Here is a 13,043-nt window from a genome sequence, read left to right as displayed (position 1 = left end):
TATATCACGCAATTCTGACTTTAAAATTCGCAATTCTGACTTTATAATTCACAATTCTTTATATCAAGCAATTCTGACTTTATAATTCACAATTCTGACTTAACCATGCAATTCTGACTTTACATCACGTAATTCTGACTTTATAACTCGCAGTTGCGAGAAAAAAGTCAGAATTGTGAGATAAAAAGTCACAATTACCTTTTAATTTTTTTATTTAGTGTCAGAAACAAACTTCCATAATACAGTATATTTCACGGATGTGAAAAAAAAAGATATTGGCTATTTATATAAGAAAAGGGACAAGTTCTTCAACAGGAAATGCATCAACACAGGACAGAAATGGCGAACTATTTAATTGGGTCTTGAATTTCCATGTTGGTCCAGGCTGGGTTATGCTGATTAGTACTGGTTTGGTACTGGTCTAGCTGGCTGCTTATCAGCAAAATTTAGCTGAAGCTAATCAATCAGCATCTGTGTCTGTGAAAATGGTCCACAAACAAGTTCTTGCTTGAGGACACCAGCAAACAGGCATCCAAAAGTCTTTTTTTTTTTTTTTTTTTTAAACCGGGATGGTGTCAGCTTCATTCGGATTCTTCTTTGGCCCACCACAGTTCATCGCTCTGAGCTCAAATATGTGTTCATTACTGTCAGCATCCCCACCGGCACCCATTTGTATGCTTGTGTCTCTCGAGTTGGAACAGAACGAAGGCACAGGTGTGGCAAACGCCAAAGGTGTTGAGGTTTGTGTGTGCGTATTATTGATTTGTGGGAATGTATGTTGTTCCAGGCTGAACTTGAGATGCAGCTGGCATTGGAGCGAGAGGAAGAGACTCAGAGACAGACCATGTTGGAGCAGGAAAGGAGGGACAGAGAGCTGGCCATGAGGATCGCTCAGAGCGAGGCAGAACTCATCCAGGATGAAGCCCAAATGGACCCCAGCTTGCGCAGGTATGCACAAACACATGCGCGCACCATAATAAAGTCGACATCTCAAACGGCGTCACCAGGTGAAATCAAACAAAGAAAGACTCCATACTCCTGCATGTTACCATTCATAAAACACATGTAAATCAGCGCTTTTTTTATATGGAGATTTCCATCTGAAAAGAACCTGTATGGTCCAGAGCCGCAGCAGAACAACAAACAAAGAACAAGGTTCTGCCAGACAGCGTTACATAAATGCCATGAATCATTTTTAATGCGGCCAGCTCGTGTTTCTACAAAAGCAGGTAAACAGAAACACGAGTTGCCTGCGGTGCAGCACTCGGGAGTCATGTTTCATTTAGTTAATGGAAGTGGACAAAGAACTGTCGCCTGTTCCTGCTTTATGTTTAATAAAATAAAAGGCTCTTTTGATGTTATTACACATGCTAACTGGGTGCTAAGAAGACCATGTTGTCATCCAAACCTCTTTTTTTTTTTTGTGCTTCCTCTCCCCTCCAGTGATAGTACCACAGGTGTTGGGTTCTTCACAGAGATGTAAGACATAGAATCTTTTTCCCCCTGATTTTCCGCTTGATTCAGTCTAACCACACTCACCCACAGTCACGTCCTGTCCCCCTAATCTCACCACAACCTAGATAGAGGATTACTCATAGAAAGTCACAGTAAACAATGGGCTAATTCTTAGTTTTGATATTAACCTAAATACTTCATACATTAATAAGTTCTTGGATTAAATAGAGACCTAGCACGTGGTTATATTTGTAGATTTGTTTTCGTTTTTTGCCAGCCAATGAAATTAAAGACGCAGAACTGTAGTTCTGCAGAGTTTTTTTTTTTTTTTTTTTTTTTTTTTTTCTTACAGGTGTTTGCTGTTCATACTTTAAACAAACCCCTAACACTACATAAACTGCCCAGCTGAAAAAAAAGAACAAAAAAAGGTTGCTGTTTGTTGCACTTGATGCAATTTTGGATCAAGATCTTGTATTGACAATGCAAGAAGTGAGCACTCTGTAAAGTCTCCTCCAGCACATCCCAAAGACTTTGAATTTAAATGAATTTAAAGGATTAGTTCACTTCAGAATTAAAATTTCCAGATAATTTACTCACCCCCATGTCATCCAAGATGTTTTTGTCTTTCTTTCTTCAGTCGAAAATAAATTAAGAATTAAACATTTCAGGATTTTTCTCCATATAGTGGACTTCAACAGTTACCAACGGGTTGAAGGTCCAAATGTCAGTTTCAGTGCAGCTTCAAAGAGCTCTACATGATCCCATATGAGGAATAAGGGTCTTATCTAGCAAAACGATTGGTCATTTTCTAAAAAAAATAAAAAATAATAATCATGTAGATCCCTTTTGAAGCTGCATTGAAACAGCACTTTGGACCTTCAACCCGTTGGTAACTGTTGAAGTCCACTATATGGAGAAAAATCCTGGAACGTTTTTCTCAAAAACCTTAATTTCTTTCTGACTGAAGAAAGAAAGACATAAACATCTTGGAAGACATGGGGGTGAGTAAATTAACGGGAAATTTTAATTCTAAAGTGAACTAATCCTTTAAGGTCTGGACTCAGAGGTGCCAATTCATGTGTGTAAATGATTCTTCATGCTCCCTACCAACCATTCTTTCACAATTTGAGCCTGATGAATATTGACTTTGTCATCCTGTAATATGGCCATGATATGTCTTCCTACATGGTTGTTTAAGAAATGAAAAGCTACACACTCCATCAATTAGGGTTAAAAGAAATGTTGCCAAACATATAACATGCTAGAAACATAATCACTGTAATAATGATCCATCCATAGGCTCTTAAGTATTTGCCTATTAAAATTCAAACGGCAACTTTTTTTTTTTTTTTGGACTAGCAGTGTATAAAACTTTGGGATGTACTGTAACTCAGCCTTTTGCTACATTCATTGGGTGGCTTTTGAGAAATTTTTACTTTTCTAAGTAATGGATTTACAATTATTTTGCTTGATGAATAATAAAATGGGCACACAAATCACATACACTTATACTGAAATAAAGATGCAAATCATATTTAGCAATGACCTGGCAACCACTCAGAAAACTTATGGCAGCACATTTTTTTTTTTTTTTTTTTTACAGTGCAGTCCCATTCACATTTTTCCTCAAAAAATGTAAAAATTTAGTTGTAGATTGGTTTCTCAAAAAAGAAAGAGAGAGAGGAAAAAAAAGAAATACCAAGAAATGATGGACATAGAATGAGCCTTTGGGAGCTTTTAGCAGTCTCTTATACGTGTTGATCCATTTCAATCTTATATCCTAGGGAGCTCAACAACCCTATTTCCATTTAGTTATGTTGCCTCAAAATATATGTTGGATTTATGCATGTCAAGCACTGCAGCCTTCACCTGCTCATAGGAACTGTATATGCAAGCTCTCAGCATGAACATTTTCAGTTCTGGATGATGGTACTCAAGGAAGAAACTTTGTTTGCCGTTTTAGTGTTTACTGAGAAAGGTTGCTTTAAAGAGGAAAGAGAGTTTTGTTGCAGTGCGTTTCTCTTTCTCTTTCTTGTGCTGTCATCTGGAGTCATCAGTTTCAATTAGCTCAGAGCAGAAGGAAATCTGTCACAATAAAATAGTAGCCTGTTTGGTCTGCTCTACACATTAGGAAGCGCCCCATATGGCACCAGAGCTGTGGAGTAATTAACTAGAAGAATTGGTGCTACTATTTTTTATTTAGTATTTATTTTAGTTTAGTTTAGCATTCAGTCCTTTTGCATAATTTTACATATTCTATTTACCACTGAAGGCTTTTGTAACTGAATGCTTAAGCAGTACTTAAAACGTATGAATGTCATTGCTTTATGTAACAGATCAAACCAAGTGACAGCTGCAAACAAATTATGGTAAAAATAAGTCTCAAACACTTTTATTTACTTTATATATATATTCAGCATCGTTACTCCAGTCGCATGATCCTTCATTTCTTTTAAAATTATGCTTGGAAAATATGTTTATGCTATCTTTAAAATAAATCCCACTTGGTTTGATATTTTGTTATATGTCATTCAATAACACTGACTCATTTTTAAGTGTGACTGAAGTATCCAGATATCTTCTGGTTTATCTACTGTATATTTTAAAAGGTATTTCCCCTTTAAGCTTAGCGTAGCTTTAATGTAGTTCAATGCTTTTAATTTGTAGTTTGTGTAGTAACTACTAGGGCTCCTCCTGATATTAGTCGCAGAAAAAAAACGTGAATGACAGATCGTTAACGGTGGATCTAAACGTTCGCCTATCATCCATTACATAAAACATGTAAGTAGTAGCAAATTTACATGGCTGCTCGCTCTAGCATTAACCTAGATAAATGTGCGCTATTATTATTATATTATTATTATATTATATGTAAGTGGAAGCTGAAGTATAGCATGCTTACTGCAAGACATGGAGGCGTGGACACGATCTCTTGTATTTTTTCTGATAACAGTGGAAACAACTTAAAATACTCTGTCATTTTTGGTCATACAGATAATCATTTGAAACTGTAAAGGGTAACTATATAAAGGCTTGTATTTGTTTAAACTCACAATAACAAGAAAATGTTGTGCCTTTGTAAAATAAAGAAAACAAACAGGATACGCTTTCTTCCGTCTCGGTCTCTGAACTTGAGCACGTCAAAAAAATAGACCAAAACTCAGTGTATACTTGCTTCAAAGACATGAGAAATATATCTATAAAAAGCATATACATAAATGTAAAGCGATTGTCAAGTGAAAAACAAATATTCTCAGATTATGTAATCTGTATGAACCATGCATATACGCTGCTGCGGAGGTGAAGAGTCGGCATCATTGACTTAATTTCTGCAGCTGAAAACACAGACAGTATTATCAATAAATTATTAAAATGTTTAGACAGTCTCCTTGCTGTTTTTTCACGACACATTCATAATCATTACTTTTGCTGGTGCGCTATGGCAAGCTTTATGCGTGCGCTTGAGCGCTGATTAGGCTATGTATTATATATGGGCAATTAAAGGCTCATTATTATGATTTATATGGCTTATTAATATACACATGCGATTAGTTGACTAATCACATAAATGAACAACTACTAGTCAACTTGAAAAATCTTTACTCGAGGACAGCCCTTGTAACTACTTTTTAAAAATGTTTGCTTGACTGTAGTTTAACTACTTTGAATTATGAGTAGGATCCCCAGCGCTAGTATTAACATTTCTTTTCTGTTCCTGTGAGTGTTTGTGTTAGCACTCCGCTTACACCTGTATGAGTGGGTTAATCACCAGGGTTGCCGGTTCAGTGACTTCTCTCACAGGGTCTCCGTTAAGCAGCTTTGCTCTTCACAGCTGTCAGAGTCGACAGAGTGTCCCTACATCCAGTGTCACTCTGTTCAGCCATGCAAGAGCTCCTCCCAGACTCACATTGACAACCCTCAGTCTCTTCTGGGACTCCTGTCACTGCTTTTATATGAGAAAGTTTGCTTTAAGGCTGTAGAGTGACATCATCACTTTATGACTTTAAATCTTGGCCTCCGGTACTGGAATAATTGTCTTCTGTGGTAACGCTTTGGCTCAGGAGATCATAGGTTTTTCTGATGTAGCTTGGGAATGGTTAGCTTGTTATTGAAGTCACCTAATGAAACCACAGTCTTTATCATTAGCGGTGCTTATTATGCCATAGTTATTATTCCTCATACTATTACACTGTGTGCAGAATTATTAGGCAAGTTGATTTTCTGATCATATTTTTTTTTCCAAGCACATTTTACCAATTCACATCAATCTTAATAACTACTTAATATTGTTTCTAATCATTTATTAGTGATATATAATTGTTCATGAAGGCTGGAAATGAAAAATGCCTTATATTCAGGTGTGCAGAATTATTAGGCAGGTTTTCTTTTACAGATTTAACTCAGACTGAAAAGTCAAAAATGATTAAATACTCATGAGAAGGACGCAATACTAATGTAATACTAGAAAATGCAAAGTTAAAGCATGACCAAGGGACAGCAAAATGCTCATTGGGTCAGCGGGGTCATACAAAAACAGGTGGAAAAGAAAAGATACATGTTAACTGCAAAATAATTAAGAATTAAGGTGAAGAATTAAGTGTGAAACCATCAGGTTTCACTTTAGTCTCCAGCGCCACCATTTCCCAGTACTGAAACCTACCTGGAGTCTCCAGAAGTGCAAGGTGTCAGGATCTCAGAGACTTAGGTTAGCTAAAGAATCCTAAAAAATGACCCGCTCTTAATAAGAATCACAAGCTGAAGTGTTATAAAATACATGAAGACTGGGTTTTTATAGGCCTTATAGACAGACAGCTTGAGAGTGACTCCTGAAGGACCAGCACCACATCCTCTTTTACCACTGTTTGAAGAATTCATCTTCCAAAATCTGGAAAGACACTTATCAACTACCCAATATGATAACAACCATTCAGAACAATAGACTGTAAAAAAAAAAAATGGACGACGCTCCTTCACTCTCTTCCATTGTAGATAAGTGAAGCTGCCAATAGCCATATATGGCGCTGACATCTTGGAGCCCGAGTCTGTGCAATAGTGAGCATGAAGTCAAGCAGCGTTATCAAGGCCCCGCCCACACTCCCACAAAATCGGTTAGCACTGGTTACTGCAGACATACTCATTATGTCGGTGTGAAATAAACAGTTATGGAAATGTTGAAATTAAAGTTGAAGCTCAAGTCTCCCCCCGAAATCCCGGAAAAAGTCTGTTGGTGACTCCTTCGCTCAGAGAAGCTGTCAATCATGACATCAAACCCCCATTTTTATAGCATCAAATAACTAACTAAACCCAAACTTGTTTAAAAAAAAAAATTAACACTTGAATATACATCAGCATGATAAAAACTACATAAAATGACAGAAACCATCTTTGGGAAAAAAAATTATTCAAAGTGTAATTTGATTGTTTAGTTTGTCTCACGTCCTATTAAGGCCAGAACACACCAAGCCGACGCCGACGAACTAGTGTCGACGAAAGCAGACTGTGGGGTTGGCTCACGTCGGCAGCGTCTGTGTCCAAAGTTGCCCTGACACACCAAACCGACGCTAAACAGCCAAGTAGCACGTCAGTTCTGCGCCTGCGTGAGATGAAATGCCGTTCCGAACCAGCAGGTGGCAGTAGCTGAGCAGCCAATCAGAATGATCAGATGGCCCGACGGAGCTTCAACATTTCGAATCAGCCGAAAAAAAGCCGACGAGGACCAACTTCAGCCGACGGTGCGGAACACACTGAAAAAACTTAGTCAGCCGACGAAGAAAAACTGCCCGACGGCCAGCCGTCGACTTGGTGTGTTCCTGCCTTTAGATTACACAGAGAGGGCGGGGTTTATGACCTATACTGCATCCAGCCACATGGGGGCGATCGAAACGTTTGTGGCACACTTGAAGAGTTCAATTGCAAAAACAGATAACTTTAATTCTCATAAATCATGTTTTTATTATTGTGCATTGCAAGTAATATCAGTCAAACTGCAGTTAGGTTCTTTTCAGTAATAATAACTAAAAAAAAAAAAAAAATTGAGGTAACTTGCAAAATTAAAGTTCATTGAGAGTTTGTTTTTTAGCAAAAGCAAATAACTCCACATTTCATGTTTCATAGGTTAACAAAACCAAGTAATTGCTTTGTAATTGCATTTAAAACACACTCAAACACACGTGTGTGCACACACACGCACACTCACACTTTAACAGATGGGCGGGCACACACACACACACACGCATGCACGCACGTGCACACACACAGACGCAAAAGGACAAGCAAGGTTTCAGCATGTAAGACGTGTATGGCGTACAAGGAGTTGCAAGAGTCGAAATTATAAATCCTCGATCACTTTTGCGTCTTTTCGAAGTGACTAGCAGCCTTGTCACCTGACCTGAATACTGCGCACTGATTCACTAAAACAGACTTATCGGGTTGTGTTCACAAACAACAAGGGTGCTTTTTGGTTTCTGCTGTAAGACGTGAACGTGCAATGCTTTGACAGTGGACAATACCGGCTTTTTTGACAAAACGTATTTAGGGTTCAGAACATGCTATATGTGGAGAATAACGCACGGCAGTCAGTTCATTCAAGTGCTGTTTATCGGATTTTGCATATGAACTCTTCACTTGTTCAGAACACATTAGCAACCGCATAATATTCTACTAAAAGTGGCATTGTAATCACCAGCTGTTTACTCCTTATTTTTTTGGCCACTCAAAACCACCTGAAACCATATCAAAAATCCACATGCTAACAGCTCTAGGGTGGTGATGTTTTGTTCATTGCCCCACGGATCCTCACAGACCTTGTGTGCCTTTAGTAAAGAAAAAGACAATCCCTGCTCTGATAGGCTTAGAGCTCCCTGCACCGTGGGAGTCAAAACCCTCGCAAAGCTCACGTGTGGCCTTTCCCTCGCTCACCATTAACCATCGTTAACCGCCATTAACCGCCCTCACTGTTGCAGCACAGTGTTGCCAAGGCTGCATCTAATTTGCTCAGTGAGGTGTTAATTTGGCATGATCCGTGCTATTTCCATGTCATTACAAGTTTCAGAGAGAATGTATCTCCATGTAAGCAGAAGGCCAATTAATCATCTGATTGTGCTGTGGCCTAGGGAATGTTTAGCAGCTGGTAACAGGAACTTAGGAGATGGATCAGAACCTTTGCCTATGGAGAAACATGAAGCTAAGAAAAACTCTTCCTCTATGCAATCTCAGGGGTGCGCAGGTGCAGGCCAACAAGGTGGCAGCTGGGGTGAAAAAGTACGACCTGAGCAAGTGGAAGTACGCTGAGCTGCGAGACGCCATCAACACCTCCTGTGGTAAGATCAATCAGTCCCCTTGATCTGATCTCAGAACTTCCTGCTCAATTGAAGCTGTTCATGTCAAAAAGCACGTCATTTTGGATTAGGGATCGTGACAGTACAGCTTTTTCAGAGGGGCTGATTATGCAGCTTGCTCTCAATCCGTAATTTATGTATTTAAGTATAAATGAAATATATATGCTTTTTATTTGGAGATCTCTTAGGAATAGTTTACTCTAAAATGAAAATTCTGTCATCATGTATTCACCCTCATGTCATTCTAAACCCCTATGGCTTTCTTTCTTCTTTGAAACTCAAAATGCTGCTTTTCACAGAACAAAAGAATATAGTGACCACGAGTTTCATCATGACCAAAACCACCCTAAATGTTTTTGTGGACTATATTTAAATTTTTCAGAGATTATTCACTTGATTCAAAGTCACTATTCACTGAAAACCCCTCGGTCGTAGCTCTCAAATCTTACTTGTTATGAAAATTCAAAGCTTGAATCTGTGCAATCGCTAATGAGATTTGAGAACTAATGGCGGAGGGCAAGATTACTCAAATAGCTAATTTCATATAGCTTCAGAAGACTTGAATATTAAAGGGATAGTTCACCCAAAATGAAAATTCTGTCATTAATTACTCACCCTCATGTCGTCCTAAACCTGTAAGACTTTCGTTCATCTTCGGAACACAAATGAAGATCTTTTTGATGAAATTCTGTCCCTCCATTGACTGCCTTTGCAACTTGATCGTTGACGCTTCAAAAAGTTCATAAAGAGATTGTAAAACTAATCCATTAGAATCAAGCGGTTTAGTTCAAATTTTCTGGAGAGACTCAATCACTTTTTATGATGAACAGATTTAATTTAGGCTTTTATTCACATATAAACTCTCAAAAAATGTACCAAGCACAATGTTCTCACACCATTCCTGATTTCTAACACACACTCACAACGTTCACCCGGTCTTTCGGCTGTCAGAGCAGAAACGAAAGCTGATGCTCTCCGTATGTTTTTTCATCGTCTCCGTTCATGTTCATATGTAAATTGTGCAAGCTTATTTCGTCCGTTAGATTGAATGATCTGAAAAAGCTCATACATTTACCCTCCCATAGGCCTTCCCCTCAAAGAAATCAGGACAGAAGCGGTTGAAAGTGGACAAAAGAGACGGAATAAAACACTAGGTGTAAAGGGGAATGTCTTCCCCTCGTCTACTTGTGATCAACCAAAATGCATCTTGTAAAGGATGCAGGTGTAAACAGTGCCTTAGACATTCTGATCAAAACATCTCATTTTGTATTGCATTGAAGAAAGAGAGTCATAGATATTTAGAAAATTAGGCTTTTTTGTATATGGGTAACCATAAGCTAGGAAAAATATTTTTAATAGAACGTAGACCAATTTTGGAGCAGTTTTTCCATGTTCATGTTCAGCACAAGACTGAAGGGTCATGTGAAACTCTCCTCACAGTGTGACACTGCAAAGCAGTACTGACTATATGATCTCTCACCCTTGTAGATATAGAGTTGCTGGCGGCGTGTCGAGAAGAATTTCATCGTCGTCTGAAGGTGTACCATGCCTGGAAATCAAAGAACAAGAAACGAAATACAGACACGGAGATGAGGGCTCCCAAATCGGTCACCGACTATGGTAAGATGTGATCCTTTTTTTCCCAAGAGAACGGTCTGCACTGTGGCGGAACAACAGAATGCAAACTGCTCTGTGCAGTTGTGTATAGCTGATTATTTCATTTGTAATGGTGATTAAGCATAACATTTATTCTGAAATGATACTTATTTCTCATGTGAGTGTGTGTGTGTGTGTGTAGCTGTTTCTCAAGGTTGAATGTGCACTTTTGTTTGTTGTTCTTTTCAAGTTCCTTGCAGCACATTTTGTGATTAAGATTGTGAAGCACATAATGCAGACATCTAAAGGCACCCACTGCTGTTTCAAGGAAATCAAACTCCTCACTTATTTCCCTGTTTGAAAGGCACGTCACTGTGTTTGGTTGCTGGAAGACTTTAGTGATTTTTTTAAAGTGTTTGCTCGTGCAGAACAAACAGAAGATTTAGAGTTGCGTGACCTGCAGGTTCACTTCAAACTCTCCGGCTTTCTTGTTGTGAAATCCTCAGAAGTGTCTTACCTTCAAACAGTGGAGTGTTTGTATCAGGTGCACAGGGCTTATGCTGCCTCACTCCGAGAAATGAAATAAGGCTTCTGGCTTTGCAAAGTCAATATTAAAGTGCAGAGAACTTCTCTGAGAACTTTCTTTACATTAGGCAGACTTCTGAATCTGTTTGATCCTTAGGGATGATGGATTTAAAATGCCTACTTCCATTTATGACGTACTTTATATGTATTTTGAGCATTAGGTATAAATAGATGGTTTGATATGAAGATTTGATTTGAAGAAACCCTACTTTGGTGTGTAACTCCTACCGTACCATTTGTGCTAAGTACATGAATGATTTCTCAAAGCATGCTTCACTTTGAAGAGAGATGTTAAAAGAGTCCCATCAAGTAAGGACTTGAGACCGAGTATGGTCCGGCAACATGGTCCTTTTTGTAATAGAAAAGAGTCTATGAGGAGAAAATGCTGAATTTCAGATTCTTGTGGATCAACCAAAGCCACGTAACGTTACGTCACCGTTCAGTTCTTAAGTCAGGCCAGTGTGTGACGGCCTGTCAGATCACCCTGACCAAGCTCTGGCACAAGAACCAAAAACCATTGCAGTGAGCAAGGTGTAATAGAGCTGTGGGAGTGAGCTTTTGATTTGCAACAAAGTGTGGCGCGAGACAAGTTCTGAATTACTGGGTGTGGGAGGGAAGATATTGATGTGTGCACGGGAAGTGGGAGGAAGAAATGACTTCAGGCAGTCTCGCAAAATATTAATATCTAAAAAGGAGATGAAAGTTACTAATTAACTAATAAATCACACACTTTTTCTGTAATTAATCATGATTAATAGTGATTAAAAACATTGAAGTTTTTACTATTTTTATATTGTAATAATTTCACAGTTACTCTCCAAATTAATGTAGAAACAACTTAAAGACAGTATATTTTAAATATTTGTTTAATGGCATCTTTTTATGAATGAAGGCCAATATCACTGATACTAATACTGGTACTGATGTCTCTATGAAATTGATTTTTTTTTTTTTTACATAATTAACATAATTATAGACTTTCAACATTACAGTATAGCTAAAAGCTATCAATTTCAACATTTATTAGGCTTTAAAAAATAACAACTTTTAATTTAAGTGAACTTAAAGGTGCCATTGAACGTTTTTTTTACAAGATGTAATATAAGTCTAAGGTGAATGTGTTTGTGAAGTCTCAGCTCAAAATACCCCATAGATTTTTTTAAATAAATTTTTTAACTGCCTATTTTGGGGCATACTTAGAAATGAGCCGATTCAGGTTGCGGCCCCTTTAAATGCTCACGCTCCCCGCCCACAGAGCTCGCGCTTGCCTTAAACAGTGCATAAACAAAGTTTACACAGCTAATATAATCCTCAGAATGGATCTTTGCAAAGTGTTCGTCATGCATAATGTTTACATTTGATTCTGAATGAATTTGAGGCTGTGATCCGTGGCTAACGGCTAATGCTACACTGTTGGAGAGATTTATAAAGAATAAAGTTGTGTTTATGAATTATACAGACTGCAAGTGTTTAAAAATGAAAATAACGACGGCTCTTGTCTCCGCGAATACAGTAATAACCGATGGTAACTTCATCCACATTTAACAGTACATTAGCAACATGATAACGAAACATTTAGAAAGACAGTTTACAAATATCACTAAAAATATCATGATATCATGGATCATGTCAGTTATTATTGCTCCATCTGCCATTTTTCGCTATTGTTCTTGCTTGCCTACCTAGTCTGATGATTCAGCTGTGCACAGATCCAGACGTTAATACTGGCTGCCCTTGTGTAATGCCTCGATCATGGGCTGGTATATGCAAATATTGGGGGCGTACATATTAATGATCCCGACTGTTACGTAACAGTCGGTGTTATGTTGAGATTTGCCTGTTCTTTGGAGGTCTTTTAAACAAATGAGATTTATATATGTTTTTAATTCTAGGGCACCTTTAAAACAATCTTCACATGTCATATTTACCTGTAGCCTTACCTGTCTAACAGGTAGGAAATATACAGAAACTGAATAAAGTTATCGAACACTTCACAGTCTTCAATGCATAAATTATAAATTAAATATAGATTAATCCTTATTAAAGCTACAAGTTTCTCTGTTACCTTTG

General features: G+C 38.0%; 1 protein-coding gene across 5 annotated transcripts in view; it reads left to right on the top strand.

Annotated features, from left to right (window-relative positions):
* The window catches only part of myo6b (myosin VIb), an 84,329-nt gene that overhangs the window by 68,345 nt on the left and 2,941 nt on the right, over positions 1–13,043 (top strand). For 3 of the 5 annotated variants that reach the window (XM_048192253.1, XM_048192254.1, XM_048192252.1), the window contains 4 exons: positions 788–948; positions 1,444–1,479; positions 8,671–8,774; positions 10,281–10,412. In XM_048192253.1, the coding sequence (XP_048048210.1) occupies positions 788–948; positions 1,444–1,479; positions 8,671–8,774; positions 10,281–10,412 (433 nt within the window). The remainder of the gene's footprint in view (positions 1–787; positions 949–1,443; positions 1,480–8,670; positions 8,775–10,280; positions 10,413–13,043) is intronic. The other 2 variants (XM_048192257.1, XM_048192256.1) reach the window with 1 other exon arrangement.

This window comes from Megalobrama amblycephala, linkage group LG5 (assembly GCF_018812025.1).
Source record: "Megalobrama amblycephala isolate DHTTF-2021 linkage group LG5, ASM1881202v1, whole genome shotgun sequence".
Classification (NCBI taxonomy): Eukaryota; Metazoa; Chordata; class Actinopteri; order Cypriniformes; family Xenocyprididae; genus Megalobrama; species Megalobrama amblycephala.
The sequence above is the reverse complement of the archived record's forward strand: the minus strand, read 5'-3'. Positions and strand labels throughout refer to the sequence as shown.